General features: G+C 45.2%; 1 protein-coding gene across 2 annotated transcripts in view; it reads right to left on the minus strand.

Moving 5' to 3' along the window:
- ZMYM3 (zinc finger MYM-type containing 3) overlaps nt 1-27,883 on the minus strand; it is a 3,891,108-nt gene that overhangs the window by 3,069,070 nt on the left and 794,155 nt on the right. For both annotated transcript variants that reach the window (XM_044056844.1, XM_044056843.1), the window contains exon 4: nt 22,571-22,655. In XM_044056844.1, the coding sequence (XP_043912779.1) occupies nt 22,571-22,655 (85 nt within the window). The remainder of the gene's footprint in view (nt 1-22,570; nt 22,656-27,883) is intronic.

The following is a 27,883-nucleotide window of genomic DNA, read 5'->3' on the forward strand; positions in this document are numbered from 1 at the left end:
AAGAAGTAAAGAGGAAGTTCTTTTGTTTTTCTGCAGTGAGGAATGCCATCTGTTTTACTGTGTCCAATTCCGCCAAGAAAGTTCTTGTCTGGGATGGTATCAGTCTTGACTTTTGAAAATTGACTGTGTATCCCAGGGCTTGTAGCAAGTAAATGACCCTTTGTAAATCTGTTGTCAGCTTGCTTTTGTTGTCCGCTTGTAACAGGCAGTCGTCCAGGTATGGATAAATTTGGATTCCCTGTACTCTGCAGTGAGCGATTACTGATGCCAGGCATTTTGTGAATACTCTGGGCGCAGTGGATAAGCCAAAGGGCAATGCTGAGAATTGATAATGCTCTGATCCTGCAAGAAATCTGAGGTATCTTCTGCAATTTGGTCGAATGGGGAGGTGCAGGTATGCCTCCTTGAGATCTAGAGTTACCAGCCAACACTCCTTGCCCAGCATGGGAAGAAGTTGCTGTAGGGTCAGCATTTTGAATTTTGGGACAATGATGTATGTGTTTAAGATGGACAGGTCGAGAATAGGTCTCCAGATTTTTTCTTTTCTTGGTACTAGGAAGAGTCTGGAGTAGAATCCTTTGCCCTGTTCTGTTATTGGTACCCTTTCCACAGCTCTCATCTTTATTAATTCTGCTGTCTGGTGCAGGGCTTCTATTTTTGATTTGGGGCAGGTTTGGCATTCCTCTTTTACTGGTAAAGTGTGGAAGTGGAACCGTAGCCTTGGTCTATGGTTTGCAAAATCCACTTGTCTTTTGTAATATAGTGCCAATTTTTCGAGAATAAGGCTAACTTTCCGCCTAATGGTGCTGCTAATTGCTCCCTGGTAGGCGGAGTCAGAGCCAAGTCACTGTGATTGTCCTGTTGCAGTGGCAGTGGTTGTCTGTGCCTCGGTTATTGCCTTGCCACTGTAGTCATCTGTCGGCACCTCCTCTGGATTGATTTCTGCCCCTAGAGCTGTCTGTTCCTGCCCCTTTGGGATCTTGTGGAGTCAGGAAAGGACCAATTCTTGGCAGGCCAGTTCCTGCTAAACCTTGGGGGCTGAACCTGTAGGAAATCTTTGACTGTTTGTACAGATTTTGCCTTCTCTTCCATTTTCTTCATTACCTGCTGGGCAGGTTCCCCAAATAGACTGGCCTTATCCATAGGAGCATCCAATAGCTTAGCTTTAACATGATCCGCAAGACCTGTTCTTTCAACCATGCATGCCTTCTTATCACTGTGCCAGTCATGGCTGATCTAAATGAAGCCTCCAGTGCATCATAGCCACATTTTAAAGAATGGTTACTAACCTGTTGGATGTTATTCACCATTTCTAATACATATTTCTTATCTAAAGATTCATCAGAGGACAGCTTTTTAATTAACTGATCAAGCATAAACTCTTGGTATTGGATCATGTGAAACTGACAGTTTAAAGCTCTAGCAGAGAGAGTAGCAGAGGTGTAGACTTTTTGCACCCCATCTCTCTAAGGACCTGGATTCCCTTTCAGAAGGAATAGGGTTTTTTGCTGTGGTCGAGGCTACTGCCTTAGGCCCCTGGGAGATAGTTTCGGGGTCAGCAAGTGGGGCCTTGTATAGGTGGTGATGAGTGTCTGGCACCCTGTAAAATCTATCTGGTTTGGCAGGGGCTGGAGGTAAAGAATCAGGAGCAGTGCAGACATCATTAAATGCATCGTCCACAACAGAAAGGACAGGAGGTATAGCTGGGGGCCTATGTTCTGGTAAGTGCAGAAAGGTCCTAAGCCTTTTTCTTGAATCTGAGAAATCTTGTCCCTGCCATTGGAATTGTTCTCTCATGGCATGTAAGGTTTCCCCAAAAGAGAATTCCTCTGGTGGAGAGGCAGCTGGAATGGATTCTTCAGCATCTGAATCTTCATAATTGGAAAAAGGAGCCTCTGGCTGGTCTGTAATGTCTGAGTCATCCGCAGAATCATCAGAGGACACAGGCTCGGGGGGGCTCTGCTCTAGGTCCCTTTTCTGGGGGCTGAGAGGCCCTGTCTGGGTGAGATTGGGATCCCCTAATTAAGGATATTAAATCTTTTGCCAGAGTAAGCATTTGAGAACTAGAAGTGGGCCTGAGTGGTGGTGGTTTAACAGGCACTGATTTTGCTGATTTGGCTGCTTTAGCCCTGGCAAAGGCCTTAATAGACATGGCTGCAGGCGGCCTAGCAGCACCACGTGCTGGGGTAGAGATATCCAAGGGGATGGTGTCTGATAGATCAGTGGGAACCACAGTTGTAGGCAAAATTTCTGAGGCTGATTCAGATAAGGAAGCAGGAGCCTCAGTAGTAGTCATGGATTCGGCTGAAGATTGACCAGTTTTCTCGGTTTCGGCCGAAACCGAGACACTCGCGGCTTGCTTAACCGTGGTTTCGGCCGAAACCGCAGACCGCGAGTGTCGGTCTTTTTCTTTGCGTTTTTTAACAATTTGGGTAGTCGGAGGATCCGACGACATAATGTACGCAAAATCTGAGCCGAAAAACTGTTCAGCAAACTCCGACCGACGCCTAAGCGTTCGTCGGTTGAAGGAAGCACAGGCCGAACAGGCTGCTACGTCGTGGTCTGGGCCTAAGCAAGGCAAACAGTAAGAGTGGAAATCTTTATGAGGTATTTGTTTCCCACAAGTTAAACAGTTATTGACTTTTTCTGACATCGGCTGAGGCAAGAAAGAGTCCCCAACGGGGTACATAGCTTTTAGAAGTCTTCGAAGTAGTATTCAGTAGTAGTAATCTCTGGATCTGACCGACCGGCACTTGCGAACAGCTTCTGCTTCGGGCGCCACGCGGCAAGAAAGACTGAGGAAAATGGCGTTGGCTGATGCCTTTATACCCGAAGACCAGCAGAGATGACGTCGGGTGAAGTGCGACATCAGCCGAAGCCGGACCCAGACTTTGGAATCTGGCCGACCGAAGGGCTGCCTGACGACAGGACAACCCATTTGTTATGACTGCAGATGCATCCATGAAGGACATCTGAGGCATTTCATACTCTATTAACAATTCCTATAGATCTCACAGAAAAGAACAGTTTAGAGGGGGGTGATGGGCAGGTTGTCCAGTGTCTGGACAGAGATCAAAGAAATCTACCATTCCAGTAAGTACAAAACTTACATATTTCTTAGGTCCTGTCCAGATTCTGGAACAGCAGGACAGATTCTACGGCTAACTAACTCACTAAGCCTTTAAAGATAGGTGTTTTAAAGGAGGTCCTTGCACTAGAGACAGTCAAGGCTGCAATGTTTAGTAAAGGTATGCAAGAAAGACCAAGTGGCCACTGCTGTTATATCCTGGAGTGGAAGGTTTCTGAGGAAGGCCATCAGCATGGCTTGAGCCCTAGCAGAATATGCCTTTGGAAGAACAGGCAACTCCTTGCCTGTCTTGTCATACCAGAATGACATGCAGTCCATAATCTACTTTTGCCAATGTAATCTTGTAAATTCTGTGACCCAAATTAACCCTTGAAAAGCTAAGAAAAAGCTTTTTGCCCTTCCCACATTCTTTAGCACGATCCAAGTAAAACTGTAGCTGTCTGTTCTGTGAACATCTAAGAAATTTAATAAGTAATCTACTTTACTGAAGTACTTTGGAAAAAAAATTAAGGCAAATTCATTTTCTGTTTCAAGTTAGTCTGTGATGCTACTTCAGGCAGAAACGACAGTTTGATTCTAAAAAATAGACTGTCCTGATGGAAAACAACGTAAGGAAATTGTGAGGACAAAGCCTGACACTCCAAAACTGTCTTGCCTCAGTAATGGCCACCAGAAAAACTGTCTTCTAAGATAGGAATTTAATATCTGCTGAGCTGACTGGTTCAAAGGGAGGCCCCATCAAAGATTATAATACAAATTTAGGTTTCAAGACAGTGCTAGTCTAGTTAATGGAGGACTCGAATGGAAAATGCCTTTAAAAAAAGTTTTACAAGACCAACGCGCAGCCAAAGAATGACCTGAAAATGCATCATGAAAGGAAGAGATAGCTACCAAGTGAACTGTGACAAAAGAGAAGCTAGCCCCTTTGTTTTATAATTCAATTGGGAAGATTAAAAACTTCTCTAATTGTGCACACATTAGAGAGAGACTTCTATTCTGGGCCCACAAAGAAAACTTATTTTTTACTTTTGTTGGCTTTCTTTTAAGAGGCCTTAATAAGGTCCACCACCTAAGGAGGAAAAGTTTCCTGACTATCATTAAAAACTGGAGAAACCAAGCGGTTAGATTGAGGAACTGAATATCCACGAGGCATCCCAGATGCATTAGACAGCAGAAGAGAGCTCTGTGGAAAAGACGGGGTCTCGTCCTTATGAGAGGCCCAAGCAAGGGGGAACAAAGTCTGATAAAGCCAAAAAGGTGCTATGAGAATGCTCTTGGTTTTGTACTCTTTGGCTTTCTACAGGAGTTTTGGAATCGGCAGAAGAGGGGGAACGCACACAAGAGTCAAGGGGGTGCAACCGTGGGAGAATGCGTCTCTTGGTGACTGTCCTTCTGGAGTAACTTTCCTAAAAAAGAACAGATACTTTGTGTTAAATGGCAAAGCAAAACATTCACAGCAAGGTTGTCCTCATTTCTTAAATATAGTGCTCTCCACTGGCACTGACAAACCATTCGTGGGGAAGCAGTGTCTGCTTAATTTGTCCACAATCGCACAGAAGGACTTCAGTATGTGCACTGCTATTAGAAAGTGCAGCAAAGTCAACATCCATTCCCATACTCTCACTGCTTCTCAGCAAAGGGGATAAGATTGGTTTCCCCCTTGATTGTTGGTGTACCATATATGGCAATTGCATTCACAGGAAGCACGTCCTGAAATGCCTGCAATGCTAGGAGGACTGCCCTCATCTAGAGAACACCAATGTTTAAGGAAGCTTCTTTTGTAGTCCATGAACCTTGTACCATCTTGTTCATGAGGTGCCCCCTCACCCAAGGGGAAAAACATCCATCCATAATTACTTTTGCCTTGAGAATCTGCTAGGTAAATGGAGATCCACTTATCAAATTCTGAAGATGGGTGCACCATCGTAGGCTCTTCCTGACTGCCTTCGATAATGTGACTGTGCAATGCAATGACTGGACAGCTTGATCCCACTATTTCTGAAGCATCTACTGCAGTATCCTCATACTGAAACTGGCATGAGGAACCATTAAACACAGCACCTTCAGGATATACACTACCAATGATCTATACTTGGAGAGGAGACATAAATCATCTACTACTGATGGAAATCTCTGGAGGTAAACTTGCCAGCTGATTCGACAGCCTGCAAAGACCAGATCTTCAGATGGCTGTACGTTGGATTTGGCCATGTTGACAGAGCTTCCTAATGACAGACAAATGTGGAGCAAGTACCATTTTCATACCCTCAAATTTCCAAATTTTTGCCTCACATTTTTGGTTCATTTCTAAATTTTGGTTTTCTGGCAAATCATTAAGGACTGAAATCAGAAAATAATGGCAATTATTTGAATTTCACATTTCATACCTTTCAGAAAATCCATGCTATTGCAAACCTGTTACTCTATATCAAGGTTCTAAGTTTATATGACCAATATTTAAAAATTGTTCCCATTTTTGGGCCTTTGTCGCCTGCTCATTATTTATGATTTTGTCCAGATTTCGTGTGCTAAGAGGTTGAAAAGTATGAATGCCTTGCATTAAACAAACGCTCTCCATTGAGGTGCTGCCATGAGCCCATTGTTCAAATACAGAAAAATCTGTAGTCTCAAGAGTTGCATCCAAATTGCAACAATCGCCATGCATCTGGTAAACACCTGGGGGGAAAGTGGGAGAGCTGTTTTCAGGCTACATGTAAGGGCATGAAAGTGAAAAGGACCGACTCCTACTTGGAAATGAAGGTCTATTTCTAAGTGAATATAAGCATTCTGAAGGTCCACATGGCACATCCAGTGCCCTGCCTGTAAGTATGGCAGACCTGATGGCAGCATGACCATCCAGCAAGACTCCCCTTTACACACTTGTTGAGCTGAATGAAATCTAGCAGTGGTCTGAGGTCCTTGATTTTTTGGACACTAAAAAGAACCTAGAGTAAAACCTGGATCTCCTCAACTCTGGCAGGTCCTCCTGGATTGTCGAGGGGTCTATATCAAGTTTTCTTACTTTTAAAAGTTCAAACGTCATAGGGTCGACACTTTATGATCGAACTTTTAAAAGTTTGAACGTTTCAACGGAGATCTACATACATTGTGGAATGGGAAGATTTCCCCTACTGCACTGTAGTATGATCTCGGAGTTGGTATATTTAAAGAGCAAGGGGGCGTGGGGGGTGTAGGGTGGCTTGCACCCTTGCTTAAAACATTCAGGTAGGTTTTTTCTTTGGTTTATTTATTTTTTTATTACATTTTCAAACTTTTAAAAGTTCGATCATATGGTGTCGACCATATGACATTCGAACTTTTAAAAGTTTGATTATGTAATATAGACACTTGTCGAGGAGGGCTTGTACCTCCTTTACTGCCACTTTCCTCTATCTGGGTAGCACTGGTGGGCAATGAGAGGTTTCAGCAGGTGGTATTATGGAAAAGGGAACGAAGTAGTCTTTGGATACAATTCTCCTTACCCATGAATCCAATGTGATGGCCATATGCACTGGAATGTGCAGGAAGTGACACCCCCCTGACATCTTCCAGAAGTAAACAGTCAGGCAAATCTTCAAGGACTGCAGGATCGAAATACTTAAAAGAATCCCTTACTACCACGGTTGCTCATACCACCTCTATCCCTGAGGTGGCAAACAAACTGAAACTCCCTTCTGTCCAAAGAGTCCCCTGTCCAGCTTCTGTCTTTCTGGGACTGTTGGGATTTGCAAAAAGTACAGTTGTGTACACTTACCATAAATGTAGATGTTCAAGTGTATTCACTGTTGCAGTCATCACATTTGGTTATCTGCCTGCAGGTAGCCCTCAGCCGGCCTGAATACCAGAGACTTCGGATTTCTGAGTCAGATGCCGTCACTTCTTCCGTGACGTCAGGTCGTCAAGGTATAAAACATGCAGCAGACGCCATTACATCAGTTTTTCTTGCCCCAGATGTCAGGTGCCCCCACAATAGGAAGCAATTATAAGGTATGGAACACCCCCAACAAAAAGCAAATACACATGATATAAAATATGCCAAACAAGAAGGAAAGGTAAAAGTCAAGAGAAGTCAGGGGGCTGGAGGGAGGGTAAAGTACAGTTTTGTACCTACCATAAATGTAGATGTCCGATAGGCATGCATCTGCAGTCCTTACAAATGGGTTGTCCTGTCGTCAGGCAGCCCTTTGGTCGGCCGGATTCCAAAGTCTGGGTCTGGCCCCGGCTGGTTTCGCACTTCACCCGACGTCATAGCTGCAGTTATTCGGGTATAAAGGCATCAGCCGACGCCATTTTCCTCAGTGTTTCTTGCCCCAGATGCCAGGTGCCCTCTAGGAAGGCTAAATTTGGATAAATGCAAATGGTTCCAAATAGTAGAGAGCAAACAAAAAATAAGCATGTATGTACATATATACAAACAAATACACCATAATAGATTCCCCCAGCTAGCTACAAGATGGGCAAATACCCTAGGAGTACCACAGAGGGGAAGGCGGGTGGGTAATCCTGACTGCAGATGCATGCCTATCGGACATCTACATTTATGGCAGGTACAAAAATTGTACTATGTCCTTCAAGGATGCATCTGCAGTCCTTACAAATGGGTAGAATACCATAGCCAAACTGGGGGAGGAGGAGAAATAAGATTATGGTGTAGTTAAGATCCCTTGCAAAACAGCAGTGGCAAAACCTGCTCGGGATCTGGAGTATAAAGGTAAATTATAATGCTTGGCAACTGTATGCACGGAGCTCCAAGTAGCAGCCTCTAAAATGTCCTTGGTAGCCACTCCTCGTAAGAAAGCTGTGGTAGTGGCTGTAGCCCTTGTAGAGTGAGGCCTGATGTTTTCTGGAGTTTTCTTCCCATGGTAGGAGTAACAAAATCTAATGCAATTTCCTATCCACTTAGAGATTGTCTGTTTTGAAATTGCTTTTCATTCCATTCCTGTTGCATATGCTACCAGTAGCTGGTCAGTTTTTCTGTTGCTCTTGGTCCTGTCCAGGTAGTAACGTAATTGTCTATGTACATCCAAGGTATGCAACAGTCTTTCTCCCTGTTCTGTGGGTTGGGGAAGAATGTAGGTAGGTGGATAGCTTGATTTAAAGATACCCTGGAGACCACCTTTGGCATAAAAGTAGGATTAGTTCTCATGGACACTCTATCTTGATGGAAGATCAGGAAGGGCTGTACTGCCATTAATGCCTGTAGCTCAGATACCCTTCTTGCTGAAGTGATTGCAAGCAGGAAAGCAGTTTTCCATGAGAAGTATTGTAATTCTGCTGTTGCTGCTGGTTCGAAAGGAGGTAGTGTCAATTTTTCTAGCACAAAGTTCAAGTCCCATGCTGGCAATGGTGGCTTCCTAGGTGGTTTTACATTTTTAATTCCTCTCAGAAACTGCCTGAGCAGAGGATGTGAGAAGACTGGAGGATCCAAGTTGTATTCTGCTGAAATAGCTGATGCATGAATCTTAATGGAAGAATAGGACAGGCCGTTGTGGAAGAGCTCTGCCAAGTATTCCAGGATGTTAGCTATGTCTACCAGTGACACATTCTCTCCCTTTTGCTGTACTCCAAATGAGATATCTTTTCCATTTTGCTGAATAATTTTTTCTTGTTGAGGGTCTGCGAGCCTCCAAGATAATGTCTTTAACCCTTTGAGATAAATCTGGGTTATTTGGTCTTATGCAATGCTCCAGGCAGCCAGCTGCAGTGTTTTCAGGTTTGGATGCAGGGTTTTGAAGTTGTTCTGTGTTAGCAGCAAGGGAACTAGGGGCAGAGGCCATATTTGTTCCCGAGACATACTCCTCAGTAATGGGTACCAATGTTGCCTTGGCCAGTCTGGAGCTATCAGGATGATCCTTGGTCGGTCTTCTTTGATCTTCAATAGCACCTTGTGCATCAAAGGAAGAGGTGGGAATGCATATGCTGTCAGGTTTTTCCAACTGAAAGATAGGGAGTCCACTTTCCAAGCAAGTGGGTGGAACGTCCTTGTGCAGAATTTTTTCAGTTGGAGATTGTGTGGGGATGCAAATAAGTCTATTTCTGGTAGTCCCCATTTCCCTGTAATGGTTTTGAAGATGTCCGGATGCAGCATCCAGTCGTGGGCATCCGTGGCAGTTCTGCTTAGGATGTCTGCTAGTATATTTTCTTTTCCTGGCACAAAAATTGCTTGTAACTGAATGTTGAAGCTCAGTGCCACATTCCAGGGGTCCATTGCCATCCGGCATAGAGGGTATGAATGTGTGCCTCCCTGTTTGTTGATGTACCACATAACTGTGGTGTTGTCCATCCTTATCAGCAGTTGACCCTGCCGAAGAAATGGTCTGAATGCCTGAATTGCCAGTTTTACTGCCAGCATTTCCTTTTGATTTATGTGTAGGTGCAGTTGGTCTTGAGTCCATAAGCCTTGTATGCACTTGTCCAGCATGTGTGCCCCCCAACCGAGGTCTGACGCGTCTGTTGTGATGGTCTGGCTTGGTTGAGTGCTGTGGAAGGGCAGTCCCTTGTTTGTTTGACAGGCCTGAGCCCACCATTGGAATTCTTGCTTCAGGCATGGAATTATTGGAATTTGGGTTTCTAGGCTGTGCTTGTGCTGAGACCATAAATTCCTTAGGTACCACTGTAACTTTCTCATATGTAGTCTGGCATGTGGAATCAATATTATGCAGGATGCCATGTAACCGAGAGCTTGCAGGACTTTTCTTGCTGTTAGCTGGTTCTGCTTTGTTAATGCCATGAAGTAGAAAAGGAGTTGCTCCTGTTTTTCTACTGTCAGGAATGCCATTTGTTTTGATGTGTCCAGATCTGCACCCAAGAAGGTTATCCTTTGGGATGGTATCGGCCTCGACTTTTTTATATTGACTGTGTATCCCAGGGCTTGTAGTAGATGAATGACCCTTTGCAAATCTTTTGTTAATTTGTTTTTGCTGTCCGCTTGTAACAGGCAGTCGTCCAGGTAAGGGTAAATTTGAATTCCCTGAAGCCTGCAATGAGCAATTACTGATGCCAGGCATTTCGTGAATACTCTGGGCGCAGTAGATAAGCCAAAGGGCAATGCTGAGAATTGATAATGCTCTGATCCTGCAAGAAATCTGAGGTATCTTCTGCAATTTGGTCGTATGGGGACGTGCAGGTATGCCTCCTTGAGATCTAGAGTTACCAGCCAAGACTCCTTGCCCAGCATGGGAAGAAGCTGCTGTAGGGTCAGCATTTTGAATTTTGGAACAATGAGGTATGTGTTTAAAGCGGACAGGTCGAGAATAGGCCTCCATTGGTTTTCTTTTCTTGGTACCAGGAAGAGTCTGGAATAAAATCCTTGCCCTTGTTCCATAGATGGTACCCTTTCTACAGCTCTCATCCTTAGTAAGTGTGTTATTTGTTCTAGAGCTTCTGTCTTCTGATTTGGAGGTAGGTTTGGCATTCCTCTCTTCCTTGGTAGAGTATGGAAGTGAAACCTGTAACCTTGGTCTATTGTCTGTAAAATCCATTTGTCTCCTGTGATGTAATGCCAGTTTACTGAAAATAAGGCTAGCTTCCCGCCTAAGGGTGCCTCTAGTTGTTCCCTGGTAGGCGGTGCCAGAGCCAAGTCACTGTGATTGTCCTGTGGAAGTGGTGGTGGCTGGATCTGTGGCTGTACCTCGCTGGTTGTTAGCCTGCCACTGACGTCCCCTGTAGGCACCTCTGGATTGACCCCTGCCTCTTGAGCGTCTATTTCTGCCTCTCGGAGCTCTGGAGGTGTCTGGAAAGGACCAATTCTTGGAAGGCCAGTTCCTGCTAAACCTTGGAGGCTGGACCTGCAAGAAATCCTTGACTGTCTGGACAGATTTTGCTTTCTCTTCCACCTTCTTCAGCACCTGCTGTGCAGGGGAGCCAAACAAATTGAGCTTATCCATGGGAGCATCTAGGAGCTTTGATTTAACATGGTCTGGTAAGGACTGTTCTTTTAACCATGCATGTCTTCTGATCACTGTGCCAGTCATGGCTGATCTAAAGGAAGCCTCCAGTGCATCATAGCCGCATTTTAAGGAATGATTACTGACCTGCTGAATGTTATGTACCATTTCCTGTACAGATTTTTTGTCTAATGGTTCATCCGAGGACAGTTTTTTAGTTAACTGGTCTAACATAAATTCTTGATACTGAATCATGTGGAATTGACAGTTTAAGGCCATAGCTGAAAGAGTAGCAGAAGTGTAAACTTTTTTACCCCATCTCTCTAAGGCCCTAGATTCCCTTTCAGAGGGGAGGGGGTTTTTGATAGAGGTAGCTGCTACAGCCTTGGGTCCCTGGGAGATAGTTTCGGGATCTGCAAAAGGGGCCTTATACAAATGATAACGCGTGCCCGGAACCCTGTAGTACCTATCGGGCTTAGCAGGGGCCGGAGGAAGAGAATCAGGAGCAGTACAAGCATCATTAAAAGCATCATCCACAACAGTAAGTACTGGAGGAATGGCTAAAGGCCTATGCTGTGGCAAATGCAAAAAGGTTCTAAGCCTTTTCCTAGAGTCTGAAAAATCCTGGCCCTGCCATTGAAATTGTTCCCTCATAGCATGCAAGGTTTCCCCAAAAGAAAATTCCTCAGGCGGAGAGGCAGAAGGAATGGACTCTTCTGCATCAGAGTCCTCATAAGGAGAAAAAGGGGCCTCTGGAGAGTCTGAATTATCTGATTCATCGGAGGAGCCATCTGAAGAAACTGGCTCAGGGGGCTCTACTCTAGTCCTCTTCTCTGGAGGTGGGTGAGAGGCCCTGTCTGGATGTGGTTGGGATCCCCGGATCAAAGAAATGAGATCCTCTGCTAGACTAAGCATTTGTGAACTAGAACTGGGCCTGTGAGAGGGGGTCTTAGCAGGCACAGTTTTGGTAGTTTTTGCTGCTTTAGCCCTGGCAAAGGCCTTAATCGACATGGATGCAGGAGGCCTAGCAGCTCCACGTGCAGGGGTAGAAATATCCAAATGGATAGTATCTGATAAATCCTGTGAACCTGCAGGAGCAGGTGGGATTTCAGTAGCAGATTCAGCCAAGCTGGATGAGGCCTCGGTAAGTGGCAAGCTTTCGGCCAAAGGAAGAACCGTGGACTCGGTTTCAGCCGAAACAGAGACACTCGCGGTTGGCTTAAACCGCGGACCGCGAGTGTCGGTCCTTTTCCTTGCGTTTTTTAGAAATTTGCGTAGTCAGAGTATCCGACGGCATAATGTAAGCAAAAGCGGAGCCGAAAAACTCTTCAGCAAATTCAGACCGACGTCTAAGCGTTCGTCGGTTGAAAGAAGCACAGGCTAGACAAGCTGCTACGTCGTGGTCTGGGCCTAAGCAAGGTAAGCAGTAAGAGTGGAAATCTTTATGTGGTATTTGTTTCCCACAATTTAAACAGTTATTCACTTTTTCTGACATCGGCTGAGGCAAGAAAGAGTCCCCAACGGGGTACTTAGCTTTTTAGAAGTCTTCGGTACTTGTAGTAGAAATCTCTGGTTCTGACCGACCGGCACTTGCGAACAGCTTCTGCTTCGGGCGCCACGCGGCAAGAAAGACTGAGGAAAATGGCGTCGGCTGATGCCTTTATACCCGAATAACTGCAGCTATGACGTCGGGTGAAGTGCGACACCAGCCGGGGCCAGACCCAGACTTTGGCATCTGGCCGACCGAAGGGCTGCCTGACGACAGGACAACCCATTTGTAAGGACTGCAGATGCATCCTTGAAGGACATCCAGGACTGCAACAGTGAATACACTCGATCATCTACATTTATGGTAAGTGTACACAACTGTACTATATTCTTCGTGTTTCAATGCTGCGGTAATCACATTTGGGTTGATTCCCAAAGCTAAGGAAGGGTGGAGGTAATTAAAGAGCATTAGTGCTAGCAATCAGGCCCTGTAAGACTGCTGTGGCAAATCCAGCTCTGGATTTAGAAAAGATAGGCAGGTGGTAATGCTTGGTGAAAGTATGTACAGAGCTCCAGGTAGCAGCTTCCAGGATGTCCCTGGTAGGGACTCCTCTAAGAAGTGCCATAGAGGTAGATGCAGCCCTGGTGGAATGTGATCTTATACCTTGTGGGGTAGGTTTTCCATGGTGCTTGTAGCAGAAATGGATGCAATGGACTATCCCATTTGGAAATGGTTGCTTTGAAATGGCCTTCCCCTCTGCCACTGCAGCAAAGCTAACTAGCCGCTGGTCAGGTTTACTGAGAGGCTTAGTCCAGTCCAAATAGAATCTAAGCTGTCTGTGCATGTCCAGAGAATGCAGTAACTTTTCCCCTTTATTTTGAGGATAAGGGAAAAAAGTAGGCAAATGAATGGACTGGTTTAGAGCCACACTAGACACCGCCTTGGGCATAAAGGATGGATTAGTCCTGAGGGAAACCCTGTCCGCATGGAAGACAATGAAGGGTTCCACTTCCATGAGGGCCTGCAGTTCAGACACTCTTCTTGCTGAAGTGATGGCCAGAAGTAAGGCTGTTTTTCAACAAAGGAATTTCAACTCTGCTGTGGCAGCTGGTTTAAAGGGGGGAAGAGTGAGTTTTTCCAATACAAAGCTAAAGTCCCAGGCTGGAGAGGGAGCTCTCCTGGGGGGGGGAGGGGTTAAAATTCTGGCCCCTCTAAGGAATTGTTTTAGCAAGGGATGATAGAAGAGGGGTGGCTCAGTATTATAATGTGTTGAGATGGCAGAGGCATGAATCTTAATTGAAGAGAAGGATAGGCCCTTGTGGAGCACTTCTGTTAAATAATCTAGAATATGAGGTAAGCTGGGCACCACGTTGTGCCCATCCCCTGAGCCTGGCTCCAGGAACAGTATCTTTTCCACTTTTCTGAATAGGATTTTCTAGTGCTAGGCCTCCTTGCCTCAAGAATGACATCCAGCACCTGCTTACTGAGGGTTGCTAGAGGTGAGTTCAGGGAATTAGCCAGGCTGCAAGGCTCAGGGTTTGAAGCTGAGGGTGCAGAATCTGGCCTGCCTGCTGGGACAGCAGGGAAGGGGTCTGAGGCAGGTGTCATGGTTGTAGCACTGTCAGGATGCGCAAAAGGGGGTACCAGTGCTGATGTGGCCAGTCTGGTGCAATCAGTATTGTCCTTGGCTTGTCCTGTTTGATCTTTAGTGGAACCTTCGAGAGGAGAGACAGAGGGGGAAAGGCATAAACTGAGAGGCTTTCCCAGGTAAAGGACAGGGCATCCCCTTTCCAAGCTTGACTGTGGGGAGTTCTGGTGCAGAATTTGTTCAATTGGTAGTTCTGAGTGGAGGCAAACAGGTCTACCTCTGGAGTCCCCCATTTGTTCCTCAAGAGCTTGAATATTTTGGGTTCCAGTCTCCATTCGTGTGGGTCCATGAGATTTCTTCTCAAGTCATCTGCCAGTGAATTTAGTTTGCCTGGCAGGAATTGAGCTTGTAGGTTCACTTGGTAGCTCAAGGCTGTGTTCCACAGAGCCATGGCTAGACTGCAGAGTGGGTAGGACTGGGTTCCCCCGCTTGTTTATGTACCACATAACTGTGGTGCTGTCTGTCTTTACAAATAGTTGTCCTGGAATAATAAGGTCTTTGAAGGCTGTCAGAGCATTCTGTACAGCTAACATTTCTTTCTGATTGAAATGCAGGTGCATCTATTTTGGGTTCCATTTGCCCTGAATGCACAGTCTGATGCGTCTGTTGTTAGGGTGTGGGCGGCAGGGGGTAGAGTGAAAGGGAGTCCCTCGTTGTGGTAGCAGGCCTCTGCACACCAAAGGAACTCTACCCTTAGACAAGGAATGATAGGAATCATAGTTTCCAGATCCTGAGAATGTTGACACCATAGACTTTTTAGATACTATTGAAGTTTCCTCACATGCAGTCTTGCATATGGAATTAATAGAATGCAAGAGGCCACGAACCCCAGAGCTTGCAGGATTTTCCTTGCAGACAGCTGAATTTTTGTGGCCAATAGTTTGAAGTAGGTTATCGAATAAACTTGTTTCTCTGGAGTAAGGAATGCCATCTGGGAAGTTGTGTTCAAGCTTGCTCCCAGGAATACACTCTGTTGGCAGGGTAATAGGTGTGATTTCTTCTCGTTGATGGTATACCCCAGTGAAGTTAGAAGTCTCTTTACAAATGCCAGGTGTTGTAATAGCAAGTCGTGACTCTCTGCCTGAATCAGGCAATCGTCCAAGTATGGGGAAATCTGAATATTTCTTTGCCTGTAAAATGCAAAGGCTGGAGCTAGGCACTTTGTGAATACCCTGGGGGCGCAGTAGATAAGCCAAAGGGAAGTGCAGAGAACTGAAAGTGCATGGAGCCTGCCCTGAAACGTAGGTATTTTCTGCAGGATTCCCTTAATGGGATGTGCAGGTAAGCTTCTTTTAAGTCTATGGTTGCCAGCCAGCCAGCCATCCTTGGCTAGCATAGGAAGAAGCTGTTGAAGAGTTAGCATTTTGAATTTTGGAACCACCAGAAAGGTGTTGAGAATAGACAGGTCCAGGATAGGACGCCAGAAGTTTTCTTTTCTGGGAACCAGGAACAGTCTTGAATAAAAACCTTGTCCCCTTTGTTTTGTTGGGATAGGTTGAATAGCCCTGATACCGAGGAGAGATTGCACTTGTTTTTGGGCCTCCGCCCACTGATTTGGGGAGAGGTCTGGCCATCCACTTGGGGTTGGGAGTGAGTGGAAGTGGAATCTGTATCCTAGAGAAACTATGTTTAAAATTCATTTGTCTTGGGTAATAAGTTCCCAGTTTTTTACATGCAGGGCAAGCTTTCCTCTTAAGGGAGCAAGTAGTTGAGCAAGGCTTGGAAGAGTTAAGGATAAGTCATTGTGCCATTTTTTTCATAGTGGGTGGTTTACTACTCCCTGCTTTGGAAGGGGGAGCCCCCCCTACTTAGATCTGTGCATAGCCTGAGACTGATGTCTTGGTGGTCTGCTGCTCCTGGGTTTGGACTGAGAAGGCCTGGAAGGGACTGGAAAGGACCAGTTCTTTGAAGGCCAATGCCTACTGAATCTAGGTGGCTGTACTTGTAAGAAATCTAACAGTTTGCATAGATTTAGCTTTTTCCTCCATCCTTTTGAGGACTTCTTCTGTTTTGTTGCCAAAAAGGTGCTCTTGGTTTAAGGGTGCATCCAGTAATCTTGCTTTAACATGATCTGACAAGTTTTGTTCCTTAAGCCAAGCATGCCTTCGAAGTACAGACCCAGTCACAGCAGCCCTGCAAGATGCTTCTAAAGCATCAAAACCACATTGCAAAGTAGGTTTACCAACTTGGTCAGCAGAATGCATTAACTCTTGTAAATCTTTGTGTTCAGCACAGTCAGGAATCAACATAATTTTCTATTTAAGTAGTCCCATAATATGCTGCTGATACTTTAGCATATGAAACTGGCAATTTAAAGCCCTAACGGCCAAAATAGCGGAAGTGTATACCTTTTTACCCCATCTGTGTAAAGCTCTAGAGTCCCTATTAGAAGGGGTAGGATTTTTGGCAGCAGTAGCCTTAATGCCTTTTGGTCCTTGGGAAATGGTCTCTGGATCCGCAGTAGGATTCTTGAAGAGGAATTTGTGAGAGTCAGGTACTCTGCAGTACCTGTCAGGTTTCCTGGGAGCTTGGGGCAGAGTGTCTGGGGTAAGGCTGGATTCCAAGAAATCATCATCTACAATCTCCTGAACAGGAGGGATAGCTAGAGGCCTGTGTTGAGGCAGGTTTAAAAATTCCCTAAGTCTCTTTTTGGACTGAGAATAGTCCTGCCTTTCCCAGCGGAAATGCTTCCTAAGGGTACGCAAGGTTTCACCAAAAGAAAAAACTTCTGGAGGGGAAGCAGAGGTAATGGAATCCTCTGCATCAGAATCCTCATAAGTAGATAAGGGTAAATCTTGGTAGTCAGAAGGAATAGAGATATTAGATTCCTGATCAGAACAGTCAGAGAGAAAATCAGTTCTAGGTCTCTTAGAGGGGGAAGGCTGGGTTCCCCTAATTAATGTAATAAGGTCTTCAGCCATTCTAATCATTTGTTTTTGAGGCATATGGGCCTGAGAATGTGCTTTGGTTGTCGGTTTTCTAGGCATAGTGTGAGCTTTAGGCCTGAGGAATTCGGTATTCTTAGCTTGAAACGAAGTCGTCGGTCTGATACGAAAATTGGTAGGTCCGAATACACCCTCAGAAGCCAGTGCCTGCACAGCAGCTCTGGAACCATCCAAGGTAGAGACATCCGCAGGTTCCATAGTCGAAAAAGCATCTTGCACATACCGGACTCTGAATGGGTCTCAGTAGAGGCCTGCAAATCTATGGTAGCAGGCATCAGGGGCAGCAAAAGCGGCTCACTGAGTACTGGCGGACTGGTGACTAGCTTAACGGAAGCGTCTTCGGCAGTTTTGGACCTATGTGGTCTGTCTCTGTCTTTATCCTTATGTTTTTTTCAGACTATCGGTAGTCAGATGGCTTAAAGTCATTTTGGAGTACGGAGATCGAGAACGAAAGACTTTAGCTAGAAAAATAGCCCGACGACGAATAGTTCGGGAGTTGAACAAGGCACAAAACCAAAAGCGAGGGACGTCGTGGTCTGGGCCTAAACATGTGACGCAGTACGAATGAAAATCTTTAGGAGGTATTTGCTTTTCACAGGCAAGACAATTGTTAATTTTTTTCTGAGATCGGTTAGAGCAAGAAAAAAAGGATCCCCAAAGGGGTACTTATCTTTTTGAAGACTTCAGGTCTGAAACTCGAAAACGAAAATTTCAGGAGTCGGCCGACTGGCACTTGCGAACTGCTTCTGCTTCGGGCACTGCACGGCAAGAAAGATTGATGTAATGGCATACTTATCTTTTTGAAGACTTCAGGTCTGAAACTCGAAAACGAAAATTTCAGGAGTCGGCCGACTGGCACTTGCGAACTGCTTCTGCTTCGGGCACTGCACGGCAAGAAAGATTGATGTAATGGCATCTGCTGCATGTTTTATACCCCTGATGACCTGACGTCATGGAAGAAACGTCAGCATCCGACGCAGAAATCCGAAGACTCTGGTATTCAGGCCAGCTGAGGGCTACCTGCAAGCAAATAACCCAAATGTGATGACTGCAACAGTGAAACATGAAGAACATCCACAAGTTATCAGCCCCTTTCTGGTTACGGTGAAATGCCCATTAAGGGGTGGCTGACAATCAAAACCACAGTGAGCAACTTGCCATTTTGCTCACAGAAAGACAGCCTTTCTTTGACTTGCTGTCCAAACAGCATATAGTTATTGAAGTGGGCATAAACAAAAGCTGTCTTTTAATGGTCCACGAAATCTGTCAGGCAAACCCATGCCTATCTCCTCATTGCTAGATTTATCCCACTGTCCTGGTTGCCCCATCCATCAGCTTGTGTATTAGATGCATGGACAGAGAAGAAAATTATGCTCACAGTAGCTACTTGGGCTTCTAGATGAGAACCCACATCTCCCACTAGCAGCTGTTTCAAGGCATCTGCTGTCTTCTGCACAATACCCCTGTAAAACCCCATCATATAGTTCAAAGTTCTAACGACGAAAGTACTGGTCACATAAACATGCTTCCCCAATCTGTCAGTCATCCTGGAGTCCTTGCTGGATGAATAAATGGATTCCACATCCTGAGGAACATTTTTCTTGGTAGAAGCAGACACAATAACAGAAGGTCCTTTACCCCAAAAGGGTCAGTATTTGGGAGTACACAAGCTCCTATCATGTCTTCGTAGAAACAGATCAGCCACATCTGGCTTGGCCCAAACTTTGAAACAAACCATGTCAACCAGCTTATCCAGAGGGGGCAGTTTGCACGCAATTAGGGAGAAGGATTATAGGTGGGAGGTTGGCATAATGGTTAAGGTGTTTACCTTGAAGACAGAAGGTCCAGGGTTTGATTCTCACATGGGGTAACTGGCTATGCTTAAAATGGCCCTTTAGGGCAGTTAGTCTAGTACGAACCTATGAACCTACAGTAAAATGTGTTCTTCGAGGACGGAAGGGTCCACAGACCATGAGCCCCCCTCTGCTTCATCTTGCACTTCCTTTTCTGGGGAGACTAGGCTGCTAAGCCTCATCAGAACTGCCTGAAGAAGAGGAAAACATGGATCCCATCAGCACCAGCCTATGCACCACTTTGCTCAGAGGAAGGATATGTGATGTCCTGCCCAAGGATCCAGAGTTATCGGCATCCTAGGGTGGAATCTGTGCAGTTGTAGCTATCGGCACAAAGGAACTAGTAGTAGTACCATTCTGGACTGTGTGGTCCACTGAAATACCCAGGCCTGTTGGAATCAGCAATGACGGCAAAACAGGTTGGGTCAAAGGTGGTAATCTGAAACCCACAAATGGTACCGAAACCTCCTGGGCCAAAGCCAAGACAGGGACCTTCAGTCCAGAGATGCTGAATGCTAATCTCTCAGACACCAAGAACAGCTATGACTGAATCAGTGACTACAATCTTGGTGCCAAAGAATCCACACCGATCCCCAAGGAACAAGCATCATAGGCACCAAAAGCGATAGGTGTTGAGGCTACGTTTGCTGAAGTAGTTGGTATCAGAGAGATCAGATCAATATATAGTGAGGAGACTGGTGCTACATCTGAAGCCAATCTAAACATTGCTGGTGCTAAAACAGAGTCCAGAGGAGGAAGACGAAAGGCAAGTGATGGAACCTGGGTCAAACTTTCGCCCACGGCTGGAACAGTCAGGGCCAAGATGACATTGTACCAAATTTGGGCCTTTACAAAGACCAACATAACATGTTCCCAAATCAAGCTGAGTGGGGCTCCTAAAAGTCCTATGAGATTGTACAGAAGTAGAAGCAGGAGGTCTGGAAGAAATCAGTTTAGACAACTACTTCTCTGAGGAGAAAGTATCTGTCTTGCACCAGTGAGCACAGCCATTCTTGGTGCCAGTGGAATCCTGGTGCTGAGAAGGGACATTCTAGGGAACTACAAACTGAACCGTGAAGGGGAAAATCTGGGAGAAGAGTTCACGGGTTCTGGTGGAGGCATACCTGCCTGGGGAGGAGTGGCCAACCTTGGAGTCTTAGCTGAGAAAATTTCTCCAATAAACAAGACTCCTCCACCCGCCTCTTTTCCAAATTTCTTATCTGAAGGATCTTGCAACAATGAGTCAATCGGCATCAAACTAGTGGAAATAATCCCCTTAACTACAGTTTGCAATGTCCATCAGCCAAGGTCCCGACACCGAATCCCTTACAAATGGAGAGGTCACTGTTGAGATGTGACTCCCCAAACAGATTAGACAAAGATCATAAGGATCTTGCAGGGGCAATTTATGCACATAATGTTTACATTTTCTAAAGCTCAGTTTAGCCCCCCCCCCCCCACACACACACACACACATTTAACCAGCAACAACTCACTTTCAATTCAGCACCAAGTTAAAAATACCTATAAAGGAAGGAAAGAGAAGGAACAGGCCCTTACCCCAAAGACATGACATGGTAAGAAAGGAGAACAAGACAAGATAGAAAGGACAGAAAATGTAGTAAAACCCTCAAGAAAACTGAACTAAATAAAAAATAGCTCACCTGCACCTATCTAAATAGGAAAATACTACCAAAACACCCATTAATCATTCCCTAAATGCTTGAGCTCAGATGAGGAATCACTGGCAACAGTGGGGGACATTCACTGGGATGATAACAGGTATACACACACACACACACACACACACACACACACACACACACACACACACACACACACACACAGTATTTCCAGAGACAGCTCTCTGCATCAAGTGCAATTTCCCCTAAGAGCACACAGAGACCACAGTCAGTCCAGGGCTGGTTTCTCCCTCTTTCTCCAGATCCCCAATAAGACTCCCCACTGGCAGAACTATAGAGTTGAGACCTCAGCTGAGTAACCAAGCCAAGACCTCCAGCACCCTCTCTGTCCAACCAGTGCTTTGTGTCCCTGCCCAAGTAGCTGACATACACACTCTGAGGTTTGATTTACACACGCACACACACACATAGGAACACACATGCACATGTGCACACACGAGAGACTGGCACAGGTTTACTAGCTATGCCCCCTTGTGCCCAGGCTATAACATAGTTATCGCTGCCTCCATTCACTCCTTATCAGCTACTTTGCGGCTCTTAACAAAGGTTGTCCAATTTTACTGTGCAATATTAATACTAATACAAATGGTAGTTTGACCAAGAGCAAGGCTATTAGCAGTGGCCCACACAGTGTCACCAAATAAATATGCAAGTACTCTCAAAACTTAAATATCTCTATAGAGATAAGCCAAAATGAAAGGTTTAAATATATTTAATAATAAAAGAACAGGACAATACTAAATATATATTCACAGTGACATCAGAGTCCCAAACCACAGGAAATATTTAAAATAACACTGCAGTACAGGCTCACACAAATAAAGAAAAACATCTAAACTAAGCTTTACTATACTCCTGACTGTATCTAAAAGAGTTATACTGTTCCCTAGAAACTTACTTCATTACAGCACGGCAAATGTTGTGGTGAATGGTTCTTGTCAGGTCCAAGACTGAATACAGAATGCTCTGCCTCACTAAGACACTTCTCAGATTAATATCTAAAATATTACTGCTGAGATAGTTGACAGAATGACATCATTTCTGGTCATCTGACTTATAGTTCCCAGGCCAAAACCCCCATTGCTAAAAGCCTGCAACATTTAGCATCTACCAGTAAAGATATACAGACAAGGGCTTTTCCACAGATCTTTGGCAGATGCTGGAAGTCATAAAACAATTGCATTCCTTCATGCTTCAAAAGTAGCAATTAGTTCACTCCAAAGACAATACAGAAATCTTCCTAGCACAAAGCGTCTGTGTCTCTCTAGCTGCACTGAAAACTTGAGAGATAGCTTCTTTATTGCGCCCTATAAAGTAATTTAATTTCAGCTATTTTTCTAAAGTTTGCTAGACTGAAGTTAACCTTCCAGTTTCCTCTGTTGACATATACATTTAAACAGTTACAATAGTGCATATACATTTCTGTTCTTTTCCAGTAGGGCATACTGTGGATACATTTTAAGCACAAACACTTCACAAAATATCTTTTCAACACAAGCATCTGTACAGAGCAGTTTGATATACACATGACATACAGTTCTAATATACTTGTAACACAAGCATCTTATATAAATCATTTCGATATTCACCAATGACATATAATTATTTACAAAATTCCAGCTAGCTGTGCTGGTAGTATCTCCTTTCATCACAGAAGGAATTATAGCTAGGAAGCAACTAGAGTTTGTGAGGAGTCTTCTGACATCACTAAAGGGCACCAAAGGTACCAGTCCTGCAGTTCCAGTTTTAGGACAAGACCTAAGAATTCAGATACATACTCACTCCTTATTCCCTACCTAGTAAATTGAAGTTGTCAAAAAGGCAATCACTGTAAGCAAAAGTAGCAGGCTCATGTGGTGACCAAATCAACATGGCTTGGCTGACAAAGAAAACATTTATTTAAAAAGGGGTGCCCAAATGCATGCATCTGGATTTCAAAAGCATTAAAAGACACTTACTACTCTCAGCATATTTTGCAGCACCAGTAGCATCAGTTTTAACACTTTCTGTTCTGCGAAGTCTTTCAGCTCTTCTATACTCCTGCTGTCATAACAAAAAAAAAGAAACAAATATTAGGGTCACTAGTTTTTTCTTATTTAACTACTATTAAAACAGAAACTTGGAAATTCACACTACCCGTTCCGTTTATTTTATCTACTGAAGAATATGATTATATAAAGATGCTGATGGAAGATGGTCTAAGTCATGCAATGCAACAAAGGACAGCCCCCCCCATCCCTTGCTATCTGCAGTTTTACCAGCAAGCATGCCATCTAATATCCAACTCCTAAGGATATGCCTCCTACTGAGGAAGCTGCAGACAGCCTACAGTTTCACCCTCACCTGGCAGATTGTAGAAAAAAAAGAACTTTACTACATTATTTCTCAGGGTCTTGGGCAGTCAGGAGATTGCAAATAATTTAATTTTCTATTCAACTATTCCAGAGTACAGTATCTTGACAGAGATTACTTCCACTTTGTAAATTTGATTATCTGATTAAGGCCACTAACTGTGAAATACCTACAGCTGTACTTTATAGAGTTTGAATATCACACTATTTCACATGAATTACTTTATGTTACTGCTCTCAACTTTTCTAAGAAATGTCACAATGTGAAACTGCCATTGGAAAGGTGTCAGCTTTTGTGAAAATACTTTATACACTACTCTGAAATGTTGCTATCTTTACTTTGCTATACATACAATCGTGTGAAAAAAGAAGTTATGTACTCCCCATAACATTCCATCTGAGTAGTTGTACTTCATTTATCTTCAACCTGTGGGTTTTGGCTCCACATCAGATCTGACATGGCCGCATTTTCCAGCTATTGATCAGAGCTCCAAACTCCTCCACTTACCCATAATACCCCCTGTTTCCCTACAGATTGAGTTTGCTGCCTAAATAGTACTAAACACCCAACCCAACAGAACCTTATCACAAGCATGAGCCACAAAAAATTCCAGGACACAGAGAGGACCAAGGGTCTCACAACATATACAAAGGTATAACAACCTTTACTAAGTAACAAGGTCAGGGGGAAAGGAGGGGGGGACGGTTGAAGATGAAGTACAACTACTCAGATGGAACGTTATGGTGAGTACATAACTTCTTTAGCTGAAGTAGTTTACTTCATTTGGTCTTCAACCTGTGGGACACAGTACCCAGCTACCAAAAACCCCTAGGTGGCCTTCAAGGAAGGATATTCCAGAGCACCGCAGAGCCGAATGATGCTCTGTTTCTAGACATGATATCCAGTTTGTAATGTGAAATGAAGGTATGAGATGAGGACTAAGTGGCTGACTAACAGATATCATGCAGAGACACCCTAGACCAGAAGGCTGCTGAAGTAGCCATAGATCAAGTCGAATGTGCCTTCATTTGTCCCGGAGGATACATTCCAGCATAAGCTCGAACAATGCATTGGGAGATCCAGTGAGCAATGGTTACCTTAGAAACTGGCTTACCTAAGAAGGGCTTAGAATAAGACACGAATAGTTGATCAGATTTACGAAAAGGTTTAGTTCTGTGCAAACAGAATCTCAGTTGTCTATGAACATCTATCAGGTGCAATTTGTATTCCCTTTGTTTTGAAAGTTAGGGGAAAAAACTGGCAAATTGATAGTTTGATTAATACTGGCTTCTGAGGCTACCTTAGGAAGGAAAGATGGATTAGAGCGCAATGACACCCTGTCTTTGTGAAAATTCAAGTAAGGCATTTTGATAGAGAGAGCCTGGAGCTCTGAAACTCTTCTGGCTGATGTAATGCCAACCAAGAAGGCAGTTTTCCAGGTCAGAAACAAATCAACTGAAGCTGCAGGTTCAAAAGGTGCGGAGACTAATGCCTGTAGCACTAAAGTAAGGTCACATGGAGGCATAGGGTCCTTAACCAGAGATCTAAGGAAGGAAGGCACCCTTAAGGAAAGCCTTACAAAGTTTGGAAGACGCCAAGGAAGACATGTTAACCCCCACATGAAAATTAGAAATAGCTGCCAGCTGGACTTTAACTGTAGATGAACTGGCACACTGATGGAATATACTCACCAGAAAATCTAAGACTGCTGAAAGAGGTGCAGTAAAGGGATCCAAGGTCTGCCGAGTGCCCCAAATGGAGAAACGTTTCCATTTACTACAATACACCTTTCTACTGGAAGATTTATGAGCCGCTACCAAAATCAATTTAACAGGGGATGACAATACGGGATTCCTAATGATCATGGGAACTGGAGCATCCAATCCATAAGCTACAGACTATCCAGGTCAGGGTGGGGAATCCCTGAGGGATGAGAAAGAAGATCCAGAAATGGATCGAACGTCCATGGAGGAACTACCAGATGAGACCACAGTAAGGGAAACCTAACTTGGCGAGGCCAGAATGGGGCGATGAGGATCACAGTGCTCCCCAGCCTTCGGGCTTTCTGAAGAAACTTTGACATAAGAGGAAGCAGAGGATAAGCACGGAGGAGACCGGAAGGCTAAGCATGTACCAGTGCGTCTCTGGGGGCTTCTCCCTGCAAGGGGGGGGGGGTGTTCAGAGTGAAAAACTTGCTGTATTTCACATTGGAAGGTGATGCGAAGAGATCGCAGCAGGGACGACCCCACCTTTGAAAGATCTGTTCCGCTACTGAAGGATTCAGAAACCACTCGTAAGGCATAAGGATATATCTGCTGAGCCTGTCCGCTAGAATGTTGGACCACCCCGGAATGTGCGTTGCCACCAGAAAGAAGCCTGTAGAGATCGCCCATTCCCACACTCTCATGGCTTCTTGACAGAGGGGATAAGATATGGTTCCCGCTTGTTTGTTGATATACCAGACCAATGCCATATTGTCTGACTGAATTACAATCATGCCTAGAGGAAGATGAGCGTGAAGGGCCTGCAACACAAGAAGGACCGCCCTCATCTCTAGTACATTAATATGCAAAGCTGGTCTCGGAAGGGACCAAGTGCCTTGAACTGTTCTTCCCGAGCAGTGTCCCACCCCACCCTAGCTGGAAGGCATTAGTGGTCAGAGTGGTTTTGGGAAAGGCAAGATGAAATTAACGTTCCCCGAGGAGGTCTGGGGACTGACTCCACCACGAAAGGGAGTCCCTGCATACTCTTGAGATCTGCACAAGAAAGGACAGAGAAGCTCTAACAGGGACCACTAGACCGCAAGCATCCAATGAAGAACTCTCATATGAAGAGCCATCGGCAGAAGATTGATCATTGCCACCATGGAACCCAACGCCCTTAGGACTGCTTCAGCTGTTGGAACTTGGGTATGAAGAATGTGCAACACATGTAATGTTAGATTGCGTATCCTGTCTGAAGTGAGGAAAACTCTTGTTCGAATAGTGTCCAACCAAGCCCCAATAAAGTCTAGAATCTGGACCGGCACCAATGAAGACTTGTTCAGATTGATGGTGATGCCCAAATTGTTTGCTAGCAGAAAGAAGTAATCCCTGGCTTGGCACAGTAGATGCTTTGAAGGGGCAGCAAAGAGCCAATTGTCCAGGTAAGGGAAGACGTGAATATCCTGAATCCTCAGGTGAGCCGCTGCAACCGCCATCACCTTGATGAATACCCTGGGGGCTGTGGTGAGACCAAAGGGAAGGGCTCTGAACTGATAATGACTGGCTCCCAGCCAGAAGCGGAGAAACTTCTGGGAGCACTTGTCTATCTTGATGTGATAGTACGCATCCTGGAGGTCGATCAAGCACTTCCAATCTTTGGCCTGCAGAAAGGGCAGGGTGGATTGAAGAGTGATCATCCGGAATTTTGCCTTGGCTACTGACAGGTTCAATGTGGACAGATCCAAGATGGGTCTGAGGTCCCCCATTTTCTTTGGCACCAAAAAGAACCTGGAATAAACGTCAGATCCGGACTGGTCTAGGCGACCGGCTGGATGACTCGTTTCTTCAGCAGCTTTCCGATTACTAGTGCTGCTTCCTCCCTTTGCATGGGAGGAACATCTGGGAGGTATTTGTTTGGATATGGTAGTTCCTTGAACAGAACAAAATATCCTCTGGATATGATTTGCAATACCGAACGATCTGTCGTAATGGACTCCCATGCTTTTGTGTGTAGCGACAGATGAACCCCGACTCCCTCCAGAGACGAGCAGTCAGGCAATCCTTCAGGGCTGCTCCCAGGTTTCTCCGAGAAGGGTTCTTGGACGCCCTCTACCTTTAGGATGGTGTATATCATAACCCCATCTGCCACTGGGGGAAGGAGAGTCCTCAGCGTCCTGGGAAAACACCCGAGACTTCCGGAACCACATCTTCTTCGTCCCTCGTTGATTCCTAAAATATGATCTTTGAGGGGGGTGAGAAACGGATCCCGACGGCAGTGTCTTCCAGTCTTTCTCGCACTGCACTAGTGTCTCTTTTATGGATTTCCCAAAAAGAGGGAAGAACCATCATACGGGACATTGGTAAAAGAACCTGAAAGGGCTCTGAGAACCGACACAGCCAGAGCCAAGCATGATGCCTGATGGTAACGCCTGTCCCGGCCACCACTGTGGCTCCCTCTATGCCATGAGAGAGTAGTCACATGGACTTATTTGCAACCGCTTTAACAGTGGCCATTCGGTTGGAGAACGTTTTCTTGTCCTCTGCCTACATGGAATCTGGGATCGACTCCGTGACTTCCTTCACAAGGTCTTGCTGAAGTCGAACGTGTGCCATGTAGTTCAGTGCCCTCACCGAGAAGGTCACTGAAGAATACAGCCGCTTCACAAAATGGTCTATTGTCCTCGATTCCCGATCAGGAGGATGAACCGTGGAGCTCTCCTGAACGAGCTCCATCTTAGTGGCAGCTGCCACCATCATTGCATTTACTGGGGACCCCTTGTTACAGTGCGTCCCATCCAACGGGGGGGCTCAGTACTTTGTTGGGGGCGGTTAGGGATAGGCTCTATGGTGTCCAGTTCCTTCCATGCCCTAGAGGTTATGAGATTCACTAAAGGATCTGCAGGACTGGACACTCAAGTAGACTCGTCCGAGGTCGGTTTTGGGGCAGACCACACCCCCCCACCCAGCGGAGGAGCTCCATGATGTCTCCAAACGAGACATCCATGGGAAGTGACCATGGGGAACCTTCCCCTTCCTCCAAGTCTGAGTCTTTGGTGAGGGACTCTGGTGGACAGTCCAAGTGCCTCCTCTTACATGTCCATTTGTGAGGCACCTCCTCAGTAAGACTCCATGAGGAGGACTTGCAAACCTCTTGTTCCCTCGGAGGAACTTCCTGAGGCATCACGACTACGGGCTGTCACTGAGACGTCAAGGTGG

The sequence above is a fragment of the Protopterus annectens genome, chromosome 14.part0 (genome assembly GCF_019279795.1).
Source record: "Protopterus annectens isolate FY-2018-M chromosome 14.part0, PAN1.0, whole genome shotgun sequence".
Lineage (NCBI taxonomy): Eukaryota > Metazoa > Chordata > Ceratodontiformes > Protopteridae > Protopterus > Protopterus annectens.